At 46.1% G+C, this 19,819-nt stretch overlaps 1 protein-coding gene across 1 annotated transcript in view; it reads right to left on the bottom strand.

Moving 5' to 3' along the window:
* Nucleotides 1–19,542, bottom strand: part of ASAP3 (ArfGAP with SH3 domain, ankyrin repeat and PH domain 3) — a 60,469-nt gene extending 40,927 nt beyond the window's left edge. Inside the window, exon 1 of the mRNA XM_049774673.1 lies at nucleotides 19,342–19,542. Within this exon, the coding sequence (XP_049630630.1) occupies nucleotides 19,342–19,470 (129 nt within the window). The 5' untranslated portion in view covers nucleotides 19,471–19,542. The remainder of the gene's footprint in view (nucleotides 1–19,341) is intronic.
* Between the last annotated feature and the right edge of the window lie 277 nt (nucleotides 19,543–19,819).

The raw sequence follows: 19,819 nt of genomic DNA, 5'->3' as shown, positions 1-19,819 counted from the left end.
ATTAATCAAATACAGTATTTTCTCCACTAATCCCCGATTTGGATCATCATTCATTCTGCTGAGAGAGCTCTTCAGATAACTTCTACCAATTAAACTGGAGTAAACACTGAAGATGAATACTATTTTGGGGGATGGGAGTTTATAACCAGCAGTGCTCAGGGCTTATTTCTGGGGCTGCACTCAGAGGTCTCTCTTGAACGGCTAGGGGGACCATATGTGGTGCCAGGGATCTAACATAGGGTAGCCATGGGAAAGGTAAGTGCCATACCCGCTGTGCTATTGCTCCATCCCTTTTTTACTTTTTTTTTTTTTTTAAGTTTTTTGGGCCACATCTGGTGGTGCTCAGGGGTTAGTCCTGACTCTCAAGAATCGCTCCTAGCTCTATACTCAGGAGACCATAGGGGATGCCAGGGATCGAACCAGGGTAAGACACATACAAGACAAATGCCCTATCCGCTGTCCTCTCTCTGCTCCCCCCAAAACCATTTTTTCAATCTTTGCTTTGACTATGATGTTATCACATGAGATTCAATTGGACAATAATAAAATAATCTAATATTACCTCCTCATTTTATAAACCACAAAAAAGGTTCAGATGAGTTTCTTGCTGCAGGTCACATTGGAAATACAAACAAGGAAAGAACACTAATCAAATATACCTTCCAATTCTTTTATTTGTTTGTTTTTGTTTTGGAGTCACACCTGGCAATGCTAAAGGGTGTCATATGCCAGAGATTGAAACTAGGTCAACTGTATGCAAGGCAAGCACCCTACTTGCTGTATTATCACTCTAACCCCAGTTTTCTAGTTTTAAAACACTCAGAAATCCATTGCTTAAAACTCACAGCATCTAATGAGATGTCATTATTTCTGTTCCCTCTGGCTACTCAGGCTCTGAAAGGTGAAGAAAATCATCTTCAGATGTGGAGGAAATTGACCTGCTTGGTTAGTATAACCAAACTGTTATACTATAATCTCTGATTAATTCCCTGATTCGGTTGTGGAGCCCAGATCCTGAAGGTCCTAGAATTACAATCAGGACACTCAGAGTAAATACTATCAACCAATAAAAAAATGTCTCACAAATTAGAATGATCACACTCCATATATGTATGTAATTTTCCAATCAATAGGACTAATGAAACTTTAAAATATCCCTGGCAACGTTCTGGGCTTATTTCTGGATCTGCACTCAGAGATCACTCCTGGAAGGTTTGGGAGATCATATGGGGTGAACCGAGGGATGGAACTGAGGTTGGCCACATCCAAGACAGTCACCTACCCATTGTCCTATCAGTCTAGCCCTCATTCTTGAGGGTCAGAGAGATGGCTCAAATGGCTGGAGCACAGGCTTTGTATCTGGAGCCATGTCTCTGCATACCCCCTTGACACACAGTTGGTAAGCCACACAAGCACTGGTTCAGGAAAAGACCCAGCATCACTGATTGTGTTTCCACATATAAGTTAAGTAAAAGATCTTTGTTTGGTTTAGGGGCCACACCCAACAGCACTCAGGGGGATATTACTGAGACAGGGCTAGGAGAAGTCATTCCCCTCACATCTCAGGGAAACATGAAGTACTAGAGATTGAATTTAGGATCCCTGCATGCAAACATTCCTGAATTCATGGCAGCTTTTTATCTATTTCTCAATAAACCAACATTGACAGTCCATTTGTTATAGGGAAGCCAATTAAAAATGTGTTTGATAGGGCCAAAGAGGTAGCATGGTGAGTAGGGGGCACTTGTCTTGCATACAGCTGATCCTGATCTAGGTTGGATCCTCCACAGACCATATTGATCCCTGAGCCTGCCAGGAGTGATCCTGAGTGCAGAGGCAGGAGCAAACCCCAAATATGGATGGATATAGACAAAAACCAAACAACAACAAAAGCAGTTGAGGGTTCAGAGAGATAGTAGAGTAGAAAGGGCATTTAGATTGCATTTAGCCAACAATTCAGGTTCAATCCTCAGCATCTCATATTGTCCCTCAAGACCAGCAGGAGTGTTCACTGAGCACAGAGCCAGGAATAAGCAATGAGCACCATCAGCTGTAACTCCAAAACAAAAATTTAAAGAGAGGGGCTAGAGAGATAATAGAGTGGGTATAGTGCTTGTCATGCATGCAGCAGACACAGGTTTGATTTCCATTATCCCATATGGCTCCTCAATCCCTTTCTGGAGTGATTATTGAGTGCAGAGCTAAGAGTAAGCCCTCAAGACTGCCGGCATGACCCCAAAACAAAACAAAACAAAACAAAAATAATAAATAAGGAGTGATTGAGGATTGGGGAGATGGCGCAAAGAGCTGGAGTGTATCCTTTGCCCCAAAATCTGGAAGCCTTGATTTGATCTGAGGCACCATATGGTCCCCTGAACACCCAAACAACCAAGCCAGGAGAAGGCCCTAAAACAAAAAGCAGCCTCTTTGATCCTTGATGCCTGCCACAAATCATCAAATTACATGTATTGCATGCTAAACTTGAACATTAAGACAATGTCTTAATTAGCAAAACAGGTTATATTTAAAGTATCTAATGAAATGAAATATAAAATGCAAAATAACAACAACCCCCCCCCCGAGCTTTGCAGAAACAGAGTTTGTTCACCTCTGAGGACTTCAAGGTTGGGAGGTGGGCAGAGTGAAAAAGTACTGAACAGCTGCAACACATTAAACCTCCAAACAAAATAAAAACAAAAACAAAATAGGAATCATAGACTTAAAAGACTCATCAGCCATAGCAGTGTATGGACCTCACTTGAGTAATTATTTTCAAAAACTAAACTGTAAAAGAAGTCAGCATAGGGATGAGACAACTGGAAAATCTGAAAGTGGGAGAACTGATGACTGAGAGATTATTATTAATGTTTTGGTAACAGTAAGACTCTGGAGTTATGCAAACCAAAGAGATGTCCCAACTGCCTAGAGATACATATTGAAATATTTAAGGATGAAATGGCACAAATATGAATTTGCTGCAAATGAGAGTCAGGGGCCAGAGACTCAATGGCTTCGTCAAAGCCTTTCTGAGAACCATGAGACCCAAGTACCCTAGTATTGAACCACCTCACACAAAGGCCAAGTATCACATGGAATGGCCCATGGGTTCCCTGAACACAACTTGAGAGCTCCCTTCCTGCAAAATGAGAGCAGGGAGAAGAGAAAGGAATGCAAAGAGCAGAGTTGGGCTATGGGTAAATGGGGTTGAACTCAACTTGGTCTTGTGCAAGGCAAATGCCCTAGCCATTGTTGCATCACTCTAGTCCCTCACTAAATTACCTGAAACTAGCCCTTGACTCCTTGTTTATTGACTGATCTAGGCACAGCTGTCTGGGCAGAGCTTCCAAGGAAAGGAGGGTGTAGGAAAGGGCAGGGTTTTAAAGAAGTCAGCCTCAAGACCTGGGAAGAGGAAGAAAGGAGTTAAGGTTGACTTACTAGCTGAAGCACCCAACAACATTACAAAAAGAGCAGAGTAGAAAGAACTCAGGACTGCATTGAGGAGACAGCTCAAACATTTGCAAGAGGGAGTCCAGGTTCAATCCTGGCACCACACTGTCCCTCAAGCAGATTTGATCCAAAAGTCAGAGAAAGAGAGAAAGGAGGGAAAAGGGAGAAAGAAGAGGTGACAAGGTGCTGAAGCAATAATACAATGGGTAAGGCACTTGCCTTGCACACAGCAGACGGATATGGATTTGATCCTAGGCATCACCACCCCCCAAGCCCACCAGGAGTTATTCCCGAGTTCAGAGCCATGTTTAATGCTGGAATCCCTGAGCATCACAGGGTGTGGCCCAAAAGCAAACAAACAGAAAAGAAAGAATGAAAAGAAGACTGGGAGTGTCTGTAGCTTGTGTAAGCATGGATTCACTTAGCTTCTCACCTGGGTGGCCACAAGGAGAGGGAAGGAGAGAGGTGGAAAAGTCTTTGATACAAAGAACTCTGGGGCAAGCCCAGTTTAGCTCCATTCCCATATTCACTGCACACTCTGGAACCCCAGATCTATAAATCTGCCCTCTTTACCCTCACATGCAGAGGGAGGACAGTAGGGATGTCCCTGACACAGGAGTACCTGCATACAGGAGAGGTTCATTCATGCCTCTGGGGCCTAGGAGCAGCAGGCTGGCTGATCAAACCCTACCCTGAGTAGAGGACTCATAGAAGGCTGACCAGGACTTTGGCAGAGGGCAGAAGAAAAGTTAGAAGGGGGAGGCCCAGACAACAAGCATCCACCCCACCTTGCTATGCAGTGACATTTCATCAGCACCTGGAAACAGAAGATGAGCTGTCCCTGTGAAGTCCTGGCTCAGAGCCTCAGCACATTTGGGAAATAGTTCTGAGTTTACTGGCACTTCTCAGGGCCAGCAGAGAAGTTTGTGCTGTGAGACCTGAAATGAAGCTGGAAAGCCCACTAATGATGGCTGAGCACATGCCTCTGTGTCCTTCTACACACCAGGTTCTTTACTAAGCACCATCATACTTTGTAGGGTTTCCCAAAATCATTTTAACACCCCCAGAAGTTTGGGGGATTTTTTTGCAGGGGAGGCTCACACCCAGCTGTGCTTAAGTGTTAATATTGGCTCTCCACTCAGGAATCACTCCTAGAAGTGTTCAGAGAACCATATGAGATGTTGGGGATTGAACCTGGGTTGGCTGTGTGCAAGGCAAGCACCTTACCACTGTATTATCACTCTGGCCCCATCCCCTAGGAGTTTTTACAAATGGGGAAACTAAAGCCAGGAAAGTTATGCATAAATGCTCCAACTCTCACTCACAACTGGTGAGTAGTAGAACCTAGAACTCAAACCCAGGGGCTCCAGAGTCTATGCTTTTAACCCTAACCTCTAGGTTTTAGCCCATCAATAATGGAGCTCTTACAGAATTCTGAACAAGAGATGTGTGAATTGGACCAGAGAGATAGCCCAACAAGCAGAAACACATGTTTTTCATGCAGTTCTGTGCCTGCCACTACATGATACCAACCAGGCCACATTCAAGGGTGGCCCAAAAACAAAGACTCAGAGAAAAGAGAGGGGTGGCTCGATAAATCTGCACATCATTGTGTGGATTAATGAGGATTCAACCTTCTCCCCACATGTGATAGGGTAACTAGGGTACATAGAACAGCCCAGTCAAGATGACCCAACAGGAAGAATTTGGACTCTGACTTCCCAGGATGAATCAGCTTTCTAACATGTAAGCAACCCACTAAGAACAGGATGCCTCATTGAGGAGCAGACACTTCATTCTTGTTACCTCATTAATCCCTCCAACAATCCTGTGAGATAATGACTATGCTTGCCACATTGTAGGTGAGGAAACTGAGGCTGGGGCTCATGATCACACAAATAGCGACAGGAAGAGTCCTTTTGTTTTCAGAACTCACTATCACACACAGTAAACTATGAGGCATAGCCCACTGGGGCCCCACTTATCTCCAAGAGTTGTGGTGACAATTAAATTGTCTTTTTTCCTTTTTTCCTGTGACTGGATATTGTGCAGTTTGAAAGGGAAAGCAGAATCAGTGCAAGAGAAGTGCAGAATTTGAGGAAAACAGTTCTGTAGGCCATGAGGGAAGCACTAAATTTCAGACCCACTTTTGCAATTATTACTGGTAATTGTAGGCCGACACAGAGTGATGTTCAGGGATGAATTCCTGCAGTAAACCAGACACCACACAGTGCTAGGGATGGGGCTTGGGGTTCTCACATGTGCAGATATACTCCAGCCCTTTGAGCATCTTCATGTACAAAAGGTCTTATTGGTGGTGAGGACAGTATTGGGGACAAAATCCAGGACCTCACACATTTAAGGCTCTACCACTGAGCCCTATCTCTTGTCCCTCTCATCTGTATGATTTCGGTTAAGAGAAAGGACCTTCTGGGGCCCGGAGAGATAGCACAGCGGCGTTTGCCTTGCAAGCAGCCGATCCAGGACCAAAGGTGGTTGGTTCGAATCCCGGTGTCCCATATGGTCCCCCGTGCCTGCCAGGAGCTATTTCTGAGCAGACAGCTAGGAGTAACCCCTGAGCACCGCCGGGTGTGGCCCAAAAACCAAAAAAAAAAAAAAAAACAGAGAAAGGACCTTCAAATTCCCTCTGGTCAAGTTCTGGGATTTGAGTTAAGGTTAACTGTGACTGCAAGGCTATTCCAACCTCAGTCTGAAGCAGGAACAAAAGTCCTGAATGGTTTTTATCTGGATAAGTGCCCAACCCAAGTCTAGGCTCAGACTGTCAGAGAAGGTGCCAGAGAAGTGACTTTTCCCAGGCCCCCTCTACATCATCCATAAGGAAGGAGTCCCCAAACCTGCTTGCTGGCCAAAATCTGAAAGACCAAATCAGGCAGGTCAGCCCAGTAAGTGACCCAGACCCACCCCCCATGGGCCCTGCTTCTCCTGGGTATGAAAGGGCTGGGCTGTGGCAAGGAAGGCTCCGGCCAGCTCACTTTATTATTTCAGGAGCCTTCTGCCTCTTGCTGTTTTCCTTCCTGCTCTGCTGGAGCCTACGGTGGAAGGGCTGTGCAACCCCTCACTGGGGCCCCCACTGGCGTCGTCCTGGTCCCAGGCCCGGGAATCTATCAGCCTCGACAGCTCAGCCTCAGCAGCTGCCCCTTGCAGGGCAGTAGGAAGTGGGAAAGAACAAGGGTTGCAGGAAGGGGCCCCACCCTCAGTTAATGCGGAGACCTCTGCAAACCCTAAGTTTCCTGGCTGGGATTTTCCTCAAGAGACTGTTCAAGCAATGATGAGCTAAGAGAGCAAGAACTCTGCTGAAGATTCCACTCCAAACCCTGGTCTCAGCCCGAATTTCCCCCAGCACTGGGAGAATCAGGTCTGCCCTCCCAGTCAAAGCCTCAAAGTCCTAAATCTCCCTCACTCCGCTCCCAGGCCTGCAGGAATCCCTCCCTGCCTCCCAAGTGGGCTTGAGATCTTCAGAAATCCCTTAAACATTTCTATCAATCTTTTTACAATTTCTACATCCATTGGGCTGTTTCCATACAAGCCTTGGCCCCTGCTACCTCGACAGCTCTGTACGCACCTCATTTTTTCTGACCCAGTTTACAAGTCACCCCCTCCCTATCATACCAGAAGTAACACTCTACTTGCACACTCACACATTCACATATACACACTACACACACACACACAATCACACATACACACTTTCCCACATCACACTCATATACATAGACTCACACATACACTCATTCTCACACACATATATATATACACTCACATACACACACATAATCTCATACATACACTCACACATTCCTTGAGAGCCACTTTTGGCCTTTATGCCACACATGCTACTATAGGCTTTCATCAGACCCTTTTATCTTGGCACTTTCTTTTGTTTGTTTGTTTGTTTGTTTTTGGGTCACACCTGGCATCGCTCAGGGGTTACTCCTGGCTCTATGCTCAGAAATCACTCCTGGCTGGCTCGGGGGACCATATGGGATGCCAGGATTCCAACCACTGTCCTTCTGTGTCTAAGGCAAATGCCTTACCGTTGTGCTATCTCTCCAGCCCCTACATTTCTCTATAAAACTGAAAACTCAAAATACATAGAGACTTGGCTCATCTGCCTTTGTATCTACAGTACTTAACAGAGCCTGGCACATTAGGGAGAAACTGACATCTATGTTAATCTAAGTAAATGGCTAAAGGAATTAACAATTTAGATACTAACAAAACCCTATTTGTTTCTGTGGGGACACAGAAAGAGGCAGCAGGAGTTAGAAACTCATTTTTGGGGTGACTTATTCTCATGGAAAGATGACCCACAGTCAACAGTTTCTTCTTCCTAGATGGGGGCCTTGTCTTGTCATCACTGTGCCCTCAGAACATACCATCCCACTGCTATATATAGCAAGTATCCCACAAAAGAAATGCTAGCATGAAGCGGGCATGCAGTCACTAATCACCGAAGCTTTTGCCCTGATTGCTTGTCAGAATCATCCTGAGAATTTCATTTATTGATTCCCTCCACCAAAACAAAGGTTGCCTGAGCCTCATCAGGAATGGTCAGAGCAGAACCAGGAATAAGCCCTGAGCACCTCAAGTGTGATAAAACAAACAAACAAAAGAACCACAAACACAAATAAAGCCTATCCTTGGGGAATGACTTACCTCAGTCCTGGGTGATTCTGATTCAGTAGACTTGCCAGTGGAATCTCAAGTTCTTAAAAGTTTAGTGAAGGTCAAATCTACCCAGTTAGAGACCTTTTAGCAGCTGTACATATCTGTGCTGCATGCTCACCACAGCATCTTTAGTGACCCCAAAGAGATCCAGTCACAATGTTCCCAGGACAAAGGGAGCCCAGGACAAGGCCTCAGAGTTTGGGAAACTCAGGATGCTTCAGTAGATCTCACTGCCTTGGGCGCTCTGTGCTCAAGCTGTAAACCTCTTAAAGAGTCCAATCAACAGTGATGCCTACCAGAGTCTATACCATTCCATTGTCTTCAACAAAAAAAAAACAAAAACAAAAAACATCTGCTCTAACCTAAAACTCCAGTTCTGTTATCTCAGTGGTCAGAAACAGATAACATCAGTCAAGGAGGTGAGTGTTGAAGACTGAAATTTGAGAAGACTTTTCAAGACTAAGTTTGAAGTTGGCCACCCAGATAGGTCCCTGCCCTCTCACAAATTCTGGGATGGAAAGGGGCCAAGATCAAAGAGGGACTGAAAAATACTCTTGATTTAGGTCCTTCACCAAGATCTCAAATCTCGGGCCCGGAGAGATAGCACAGCGGTGTTTGCCTTGCAAGCAGCCAATCCAGGACCAAAGGTGGTTGGTTTGAATCCCGGTGTCCCATATGGTCCCCCGTGCCTGCCAGGAGCTATTTCTGAGCAGACAGCCAGGAGTAACCCCTGAGCATCGCCCGGGTGTGGCCCAAAAACAAACAAACAAAAAAAAATCTCAAATCTCTGCTCCTTTCTCAAAACTTCTCATTTGTCCCGTCCTCCAATCCTCAGGCAGCTTTGGAAATAAAAACAGCACTAAGCCTATTCTGAAGGCTTTAAGTTGCTAAGGTGAGAGGGTCACTGTTTCTCATTTTATTTTACCTTTGGACATCTTGGCCTAACAGAGCTGAGTACTGCTTTGCTCATGAAACCTTCCTCTCCCAGCTTGCAAGGCACTGCAGTCCCTTGACTTCCTTCTTTCATCATTGACAGCTCCTTTTCCCATCCCATCTCTCCCAGAGCTCTCAAGGCCCAAGCTCCATTCATCTCTCTCTCTCTCTCTCTCTCTCTCTCTCTCTCTCTCTCTCTCTCTCTCCCTCTCTCTCTCTCTCTCTCTCTCTCTCTCTCTCTCTCGCTCGCTTTCCTGTCCATTCCCACAGCATTTAAAGCCAGTGAGTACAATAATATGCATAGGTGATTTATAGACTATCTACAAAGCATCTCCTGGGATACATGTTAAAATGCAAGTTCTTGGGCCAACAAGAACACAGGAAGCAAGACACTTGCCCTTGGGGCCGGGCGGTGGCGCTGGAGGTAAGGTGCCTGCCTTGCCTGCGCTAGCCTAGGATGGACCGCGGTTCGATCCCCCGGCGTCCCATATGGTCCCCCAAGAAGCCAGGAGCAACTTCTGAGCGCATAGCCAGCAGTAACCCCTGAGCATCACAGGGTGTGGCCCAAAAACCAAAAAAAAAAAAAAAAAAAAAGACACTTGCCCTGAACTCAGATGTTCTGGGTTGATCCCTGACACTACATTATAGGCCCCTAGACACTGCGAGGGTGACTTCTGAGAAACAGCTCCTTAAGCACTGATGGATATAAACCAACACCCCCTAAATAAAGACTTAAATGCAAATTCTCAGCTAGTCTTCTGACAAACCTGTCACCAAAGACAATCACCATTTTAGCCAGTCTGGCATCTGCTGTCCCTCATAAATCGGAGAAATCACTTACAGTGCCAGTCTTAGTAAAGTTTGCCTCCCCATATAAGCTGACAAAAACCAAATTCTTTCTTTTCCAACCTCACTTGCAGTTAGTGTGTAAGCAAGGTCAACCAATAGAATGAATCAGAGGCAGAGAAAGGGCAAAGTATGGTGGTGATAGCCATGATAGTGGCCCAGTTCACAAGGACAGCGAAATACAATGACATTTAAGGTGAGGCAACAGTAAACCCATCAAATTAATGCAGGACAGTGACTCTGAGGTTCTGTCTGCAGTTTGCCCTAGTTCTCCAACTTCCCAGAAATACTGTCAAGCACTGAATATTCCCTTTCAGTAAACTCCTTTTCTGTTTAAATTAGTTCACGTTGGTTTCTGCTACTGCAATAAGAAGCATAAGACACAGCTACTGAATCATACTCTCTGGGAATGATGCCAGGTGATGCTGACACAGATGCAAAAACGAAACCTGCTATCTTCAGTGCTGACAGCTCTCACATGTGTATCACTAGCATATGCCTTTGACCTTCATACTTATATACCCAACAGTCTTCTTCACAGCTCCATTTGGCTGCTTCAAAGACCTGTGTACAAGCAGAATCCCTGACTTACCACTATGCCTAGTCTCCCAGATTTCCAGAATGAGAAATAACACCTTTCTATTACAAAATTGGGAACCATTATTATTATTTGGGGGGGGGGGGTCACACTCGGCAGTGCTCAGGGGTTACTCCTGGCTCTATGCTCAGAAATCGCCCCTGGCAGGCACAGGGGACCATATGGGATGCCGGGATTTGAACCACCGACCTTCTGCATGAAGGTACTCTATTCTATCTCTCCGGCCCTGGAACCATTATTTTTTGTATTTGCTCTTTGGGCATACCCTATAGTATTCAGGGCTTATTCATGGTTCTCTTATGGATCACTTCTGGCCAGTTAGGGACCATATAGGATGATGGGTTGAATCTGGGTTGTCTGCATACAAGGTAATCACCCTACCCACTATACTATCTCTCTGGTCCTATCCATTCTTGGCCACTACCTACATGTCCTATGTCAACCAATCATGGTATTCCTACTTATACAATTTGCCCTACTTCTCCCATCTGCTAACTTTTATCTTCTATCAAACCCAGTTACATGACTGCAATCACTTCCATGGACTACAGCAACAGACTTCTTGGGTTCTCTCCTTCCCCATCCATCTAGTCTCCAGAGAGCAGTTAGAATGGTCTTTCTAAAATAGAAATGGGGATTCTGGAGCAATCGAACAGTGGTAGGTCATAGACCCAGATTCAATCACTGGCATTCCACATGGTCCCCCCACCCTGCCAGGAGCAATTTCTGAGTGCAATTTCTTTGGGTGTGGACCAAAGATCTAAATAAATAAATAAATAAATAAAATAGAAATGGGATTGTGTGACTTATCTAAAAAATAATCAAAAACAAAGTTTACGGGCCCGGAGAGATAGCACAGCAGCGTTTGCCTTGCAAGCAGCCTATTCAGGACCAAAGGTGATTGATTCGAATCCCGGTGTCCCATATGGTCCCCCGTGCCTGCCAGGAGCTATTTCTGAGCAGATAGCCAGGAGTAACCCCTGAGCACTGCAGGGTGTGGCCCAAAAATCAAAAAAAAAAAAAAAAAAACAAGTTTACTACCAAGGCCTTCAAGCTTGACTATGCTCTGCCTCTACCTACCTGATTATAGTTATTAGTGTTGTACTTCTATTTATCTACCACTTCTGCTCCTCTGACCTCCTTTTAAGTGTCACAAATACTAGAGGTTCTTTTACTGCTTTGAATCTTTTCCCTTTCACCTGGAGAACTTTAAATCATTATTCACTATTAATTTCAAGGTTTATAAATGAATTTATAATCTCTGATTAAAAAATATTTGTGCAGGAGCCAGAGCAGTGATGCAAGCTATAAGGTGTCTGCCTTGCACAAACCAGCCTAGGACAGACTGCGGTTCAATCCCTCGGTGTCCCATATGGTCCCCCAAACCAGGAGCAATTTCTGAGTGCATAGCCAGGAGTAATCCCTGAGCATCACTGGGTGTGGCCCAAAAACCAAATAAAAATTTTGTGTGGGGGGCCCGGAGAGATAGCACAGCGGCGTTTGCCTTGCAAGCAGCCAATCCAGGACCAAAGGTGGTTGGTTCGAATCCCGGTGTCCCATATGGTCCCCCGTGCCTGCCAGGAGCTATTTCTGAGCAGACAGCCAGGAGTAACCCCTGAGCAACGCCGGGGTGGCCCAAAAACCAAAAAAAAAAAAAAAAAAATTTTGTGTGGGGGGCCAAAGAGATAGCAATAGTGGTAGGGCGTTTGCCTTGCACGCAGCAGACCCAGAATGGACGGTGGTTCGAATCCTGGCATCCCATGTGGTCCCTGGCCTGCCAGAAGCAATTTCTGAGCACAGAGCCAGGAGTAACCCCTGAGCATTGCCAGGTGTGACCCAAAAACCAAAACCAAAAAATATGCGTGTGGAATTTAGTGGCCTTAAACTTGGTTAACAGAATAGATGAGGGGCAATAATCACTGAGAAGGGGACACAGAAACAGTCAGCTGGCAGAAAAGTCAGGAGCACTGACTTGGGATATGCTTGGGACATATTGAGATGTCAAAGTAAAACAACCAAATGTGCAGCTAGACATGAGGATCAGGGCTGGAGGTACAGGTGTGTGTCATTAAAAGAATGGAGAGAAGTGACGTCATGCATGATATCTGTGAAGAGGTAAGAATGCAAAACCAAATCTCTGAGAAGCCTCTGACCCTGGGCACGAGAGTCATGCCATTTATCACTGTGTATAATTTACTAACCTGCTTTTAATTGTCTCTAACTCCTCTACAACAGTAAACTCTTGGGAACGAAGGGCATCTCTTTTAATGAGCCATGTGTCCACTTATAGGTACTAGTCGAGGGCCTACCTTGGAGCAGTTTCCTGGCTAAACTATTGCCTGCTGTTCTTTGTAGGGTTGATCTTGTGTCCACTAACCAGCTATCAGCTCAAATGCCTAATTGGGATTCATGATCCCCCAAGTGGAGCTGTATCCATTTAGCTCTCCAATCCATCCTTTAATCTTCCCAGACACCTTGGTGTTTCAAAGTAGAAATTTGTGTGCACCTGTATAACCAGGGAGCCTCTTAACAGCGTGAGCACAGAACCTCGCCCTGAAACACAGCTACTCAATTAGCTACTGTGCTCCAATGAAGTGGAATTGCTATGAACATGTGCAGCTAGTGAGGAGGGGCTTCTTAGGCCCCTTCCCTCTTCAGTGAGAGAAGTCATTCCCACAGAACAGGTCTCTGTGGCCATGTTTACCCTGCCTGCCTCTCTCCCTCCATGACCTTTGCTGATGAAAACAGGGGTGGAGACCCGCCTTCTGGAAAAAGTCCAGAAGCTGGGCTGGCCAGTCCACCTCCCTGCCAGGAACTTGGAACTGGGGCACAAGACAGGCTCAGTTACATTTAGATGCTGGACCAGTGAGGTCACATGACTGTGGGGGCTAAAGCTGGGCTCTGTCCTGTGTGATTACAGGGGGGCAAAAGCACACATCAAACATGCAGAAAGAAAGGCAAGAGAAGGCAAGAGTGAGTGAGGCGGCTTCCTTTGTTCCTAATCACTTCCAGCTTCAAGGGAGGTCCTGCTGAGACTTTTTACTCACAGCTCTGCAGTCCCATGAGTTCCTTGTAATGCCTCAAAACAAACTTCCCTTCAAGGTAACAAGTTAGAGAGGGGCTATGCTTCTTGCAAACAATCCCTAAGGTTACATAATTTTTTAATTATTTTTTGTAAAACAAATATTTTATTACGATTTGTAAAATAATTATAGATCCACAATAAGGCAGAATTAAAATTTACAAGATGAAAAACTGGAAATGAATCCTTTCTAAAACAAGAAACAAAAATGCAAAATCTCAAAGGAAAAGATAGATTTGACTATATTAAAACATTAAGGGGCCAAGGATATGGCTCAAGAGGTAAAGCACATGTATGAGGCCCTTGTCACTGCATGGCCCCCAAAACTTCTTGGAAGTAGTCTCAGGTCCTCCTATCCCAGAGCTGGGGGATATGGCCCCTTTAAAAAAACAGAGTTCAGGGGGCCTGAAGTAGAGGTATTAACCCCAGCACTGCTGGGTGTAGCCCAAAACAAACAAACAAACACAAAAATACAGAGTTCACTTGGGACACAAATTTCTTTTTTCTACCTCATATTTCTGCATTTTTATCTTATAAAACTGAGAAGAAAGGGGCTGGAGAGATAGCTCAGCAGTAGGGTGTTAGCTTTGCATGGGGGGGGGGAGAGGGGATCTGTTTCAATTCCTGGCATCCCATATGGTCCCCAAGCCTGCCAGGGGCAATTTCTGAGTGCAGAGCCAGGAGTAACCCGAGTGCCGCTGAGTGTGGCCCAAAAACCAATCAATCAATCAATCAATAAAATAAAAAATATTTAAGAAAAACTTAAGAAGATAGAAAAAGAAAAAAGGATGGGGCCAGAGGCCAAGTGGTCTCAGGTGCATTGGTGGACAAAAAAAGGATAGAACTAAATATCCAAGCGAAAGACAACAATGGAATCAAAGAGATTCAAACTCTAAACTTACAATGGGCCTGTTATACTGGCAAGCTGGGGAATAGGGGGTGTGGTATGGGTGCATTTGGGGAACACTGGTGGAGGAAGGTTGACACTGGTGGTGGGAATGGTCCTGATTCACTGTATAACTGAAATGCAATTATGAAGGACTTTATAGATCACATGGTTTCAATTAAAAGGAAAAAAAACATAAAAAAGAAAAAGAGAGGGGCTGGAGAGATAGCATGGAGGTAAGGCGTTTGCCTTTCATGCAGGAGGTCATTGGTTCAAATCCCGGCGTCCCATATGGTCCCCCATGCCTGCCCGGAGCAATTTCTGAGCATGGAGCCAGGAGTAACCCCTGAGCACTGCCGGGTGTGAACCAAAAACCACAAAAAAAAAAAAAAAAAAAAAAAAGAAAGAAAGAAAAAGAGAGTTTATTTGGGCTGAAAAGAGTATAGTATAGGGCCGGGCGGTGGCGCTAAAGGTAGGGTGCCTGCCTTGCCTGCGCTAGCCTCGGACGGACTGCGGTTCGATCCCCCGGTGTCCCATATGGTCCCCCAAGCCAGGAGCGACTTCTGAGCACATAGCCAGGAGTAACCCCTGAGCGTCACCGGGTGTGGCCCAAAAACCAAAAAAAAAAAAAAAAAAAAAAGAGTATAGTATAATTAGTAGGGTTCTTGCCTTGTAAGTACCTCACTTGGGTTCCATACCAGTCATCTCATATGGTCCTCTCCGAGCACCATTAGGAGTAACCCTTAAGCATAGTCAGGTGTGGTCCAAACAAAACAAAAAAACCAACAAGAAGAAAAAGAGTTAATTAAATTAAATGTAAATCAATGCATGATAAGGATGAGCATGTAGCGCAGCAGTAGAGAGCTTGCCTTACATGTGTGAGGCTCTGGTTTCCATCTCCAGCATGGCAGAAAACAAAAAATAATAAATAAAACTATGAACTATGCAATATGACATTAACTTAGACAAATATTCCCCTAACCACCATTATTCATTATTCATTACTCATGAATAATGTATTTTCTCTATGGACATACTTTGGAAGGCGTGCATATTTCTACAGCAATTATCTCTGAGGAGAGTATATGAATTGTAAGATGTGGTCTAGGCTGGCTTTTACCCTTTGTACTATGTTTTTCAAATTTTGGTTTTTGGGCCACACCCATTTGATGCTTAGGGGTTACTCCTGGCTATGCGCTCAGAAATCACCCCTGGCTTGGGGGGACCATATGGGACGCCAGGGGATCGAACCGCCGTCTGTCCTACGCTAGCACTTGCAAGGTAGACACCTTACCTCTAGCGCCACCTTCCCAGCCCCAGTTTTTCAAATTTCTTTTTTTTTTTGTTTTTTTTTTGTTTTTTGTTTTTTGTTTTTTGGGCCACACCCTGTGACGCTCAGGGGTTACTCCTGGCTATGTGCTCAGAAGTTGCTCCTGGCTTCTTGGGGGACCATATGGGACGCCGGGGGATCGAACCGCGGTCCGTCCTAGGCTAGCGCAGGCAAGGCAGGCACCTTACCTCCAGCGCCACCGCCCGGCCCCAGTTTTTCAAATTTCTAATTAAAACTTATTATGTTCTGGGGCCGGAGAGATATCACAGCGGTAGGGCATTTGCCTTGCACACAGCCAATCCAGGACAGATGGTGGTTCGACTCCTGGCATCCCATATGGTCCCCTAAGCCTACCAGGAGCAATTTCTGAGCACAGAGCCAGGAGCAACACTTAGCACCCGGATGTGACCCAAACAAACAAATAAAAAAAACTTATTATGTTCTGGTTGGGAATGTGGCTCAATGGTAGCCTTGGGATTAATTTCCAGCAATGGGAGAAGAAAAAATATATACATATGTAAGTCCTTTGTCCAATTAAAATTTTAAGAGCTTTCAGTATGTGTATATATAACATAAATATTTGAAGATCACCTATTTGTGATGACCTCCTTTATCCTTTTGAGAAACACATATAGTATGAACTCTCAGGAAAGGTTAGAATGGCTAAATTGGATCCTGAATATGCTCTCTTTATACCAATCTCTAAAATGACTCATTAGTCTACTACTCACTTGATGAAATTTTCCCCTCTAAAAGAGATCCTGGACAAAAAAAAGATGGGTTGACAGAATGATTCATAAGTCTTAATAGTCCATCATATTTGGTATGAGCTTCACGAATGAAACCAAAAATGAGTAAAGGGGAGTGGTACCAGCATCAAACTACTTTTGCAAACTGATGCAAGAAGTCAAAGAGGAAACCACAGGAAAGTCCAATCCAAAGGTCAGATTCTAACTCTGGGGATACTGAAATGCCAAAGAGAAAAGTTGTGTTTGGGTACCATATGCCTTTTGTTAAGTTGAACAACTGCACTCATCAAACCAAAATTCTGGAGACAAGGGGCTGGAGGTAAGGTGCCTGGCGCCTTGCAAGTGCTAGCCAAGGAAGGACCGCGGTTCGATCCCCAGCGTCCCATATGGTCCCCCCAAGCCAGGGGCGATTTCTGAGTGCTTAGCCAGGAGTAACCCCTGAGCATCAAACGGGTGTGGCCCAAAAACAAAACAAAACAAAACAAAATTTCCTGAGACAAAGGAGGACATATTTGTCTATCTTGAAATGGGGCAAAGATGAGCCCTGGCCAAAGTCTGTTGCTCCAGACCCATTCCAAGAGCTACTTCTGCAACCCATCTACCACACCTTCCACCTCAGCACCAGTGCTGACACATGCCACGCCCATCATTAGATTAGAGAGATGCACAGGCACAAAGGCACATTTCTGCCCTAGAAGGGTTCAGAGTACAGGCCTTTCTGCTCCTGCTCTGATTTCACACATGATGGGCAACCCAGAGAGGAGGGTAAACTAAGAAAGCCTTAAGAATGTTTATGGCTGAACTCTTCTGTGTCTCACCCACGGGAAACTCCACTCAGGAAGAGACTGTTGTGGCCTCCTTGGAAAACATCCACACAGTGGCAATGAACTCTAATTCAGGGCTTTTTGAATGTTTTCCAACTTCTTTGGGGGGGGAGGATTGGATTGCACCCGGCGACGCTCAGAGGTTACTCCTGGCTCTGCACTCAGAAGTTGCTCCTGGCAGGCACAGGGACCATATGGGATGCCAGGATTCAAACCACAGTCCATCCTGGATCAGCTGTGTGCAAGGCAAATGCACTACTGCTGTGCTATCTCTCTGGCCCCATGTTTTCCAACTTTTGATTCCTTTTTGTCTGAGAAATTTCTTTCTACATGACCCCAAAGATATAAAATAGATATGCAAATAAAATACTTGCTGATGATAAATCATATCTTTATTTAGTCAGACCTGATGGTGCTCAGGTGTTACTTTGATCTTAGGAATCACTCCTGGAGGGGTTTGGGAAACCATTATGGGATGCCACAGATTTAACCCAGGTCTGCAGCATGCAAAGTGAGCACCCAATCCATTGAACATTTCTCTGGCCCAGATCATACCTTTTTTTTTTTTTTTTTTTTTGGTTTTTGGTTTTGGCGGCACCCAGGGTTTACTCCTGGCTCTGCACTCAGAAATCACTCCTGGCAGGACCATATGGGATATTGGGAATCAAACCCGGCTCCGTCCCTGGTTGTCTGCGTGCAAGGCAAATGCCCTACTTGCTGTGCTATTGCTCAGGCCCTCATAAATTTATTTTTACACAATAATTTTCACAACCTCCACTTTCAGTTTCATAACCCCTCCTTGGGATCTTGACCCACAAATGTGGGGGAAAGAAAGTTAGGCTCTGTTAGAGTGGAGGATCAAAGAGACCCAGTCTCTGTCTAAATATCTCTACCAATTAATCTGATGACCATGTATTAAGATACAGGATTTATACACCTTGCCATAAGTAAATACGTTATCCCATTTTACAGATGCCGAAAGTAGGACTGAAACAGGGAAGGCCATCCAATCTCACACAGTTTATCCCTGCAAAGTGATGCACTTACATCTATCTGAGCTGGAGGTCTGGCCAGCCAAGAATGAAGAGGGGATGATATTCGAGGCACGGGTTGGCCCATGAATTGTGTATTACAAACTAGAGAACTTTGATCTGCCACACAGTCGGTGCTCAAAACTCTTACAAAAGACAGAAGAAGAGAAAACCCCTGCTGAGCTCCAAGATACCACCCCAGAAATTCAGGGAATTCTCTGAAAGGAAGCTGCAAGAAAACCATCCGGGTCCAGCGCCTTAGGGTGTCTGCTCTCAAATACATCCAGCAAAGCAGTGCTAGGGGAAAGTGCTGTGGGTCTGGAAAAAAGAGGAATGAACTCTGAAGAGCAGGGGAATAGGGTGGGGCGGTTTGCAAGAATCAAGAAGCTCTGCTGGGAAAGACAAAGAGCAGAGAGGGGCGGAGAGTACAAACTTGCTGAGAGCCTGGCCAAGGTGAACCTGGCGTCCTGGCACCTTCCCGTTCGCGTTCATTCCGCAAACAAGAGCCGGATCCCAGAACCAGGAGCAGCCAGGGGTGTGGGGTGTGGAGGGGTGAGCCTCCCTTGCAGCCTGGGAGAAGAAATTAAGTTCAAGGACGGAGGCGGGAAGGTCTGCTTGCTTCCCTAAGGAGAACTGATTTGAAAGCCAAAGTTGCAGAGGTTTCCGAGGCCAAAACTCAAACCTGAGCAGCCAGGCTCTGATCAGACCCGTGTGGACCAGTCTGCGAAATCTTGCGACCAGAGTGACCCTCCAGGACCTCGAAGGTGAGGGACGCATAAGTTTTGGGGATGCACTTGGTTATATCCCAAATCTAAAATGCACACATCTGGGAGGCTGGGGGGGGGGGTCTTTGCAGCTCCCTCCCGATCTGGCTGGAAAGGTGCAAGAGGGACCCCGGCCCGACCCCCCAACCTCGCCTCCCTCACCTCCTCCCGCGTCAGTGCCGCCGCTCGGCACCGGGGCATCTTCTCCACGAAGGCGGCGGCCCCCGCCGGGGAGCGGAGGTCGTCGGTGGCGACGGCCAGGAATTCGGCGACGCTCAGCTGCTCGGGCATGGCGAACGCGGGCCGAGGGCGCCGAAGTTGCCGGAGCTGGGTGTGAGGGGCACCTCGCAGCGCCGCGCCGGGCTCGTCTCCGAGCTGCCCGGGAGCCTCCGCAGACTCCGGACACCCCGCCCCTCTGCGCCGCCCCGCCCCGAGACAGTCTTCGCCCGGCCCCGCCGCGTCTCTGCTCGCCTCAGCAGAAACCGTGGCTGGCCCGTCCCAGCAGTTTTAATTGAGCCCTGCCGCGGCCCCAGGCCGGGATTCCTCGGCCACGCCCCCATAACCACCCAGCCAATCCCGACGCTTCGTTTTCGACCTCTAGGCTCCGCCCCCTAGGCGCCCGGCCTCTGAAAACCCAGCT

This window comes from Suncus etruscus, chromosome 6 (genome assembly GCF_024139225.1).
Source record: "Suncus etruscus isolate mSunEtr1 chromosome 6, mSunEtr1.pri.cur, whole genome shotgun sequence".
NCBI lineage: Eukaryota > Metazoa > Chordata > Mammalia > Eulipotyphla > Soricidae > Suncus > Suncus etruscus.
The sequence above is the reverse complement of the archived record's forward strand: the minus strand, read 5'-3'. Positions and strand labels throughout refer to the sequence as shown.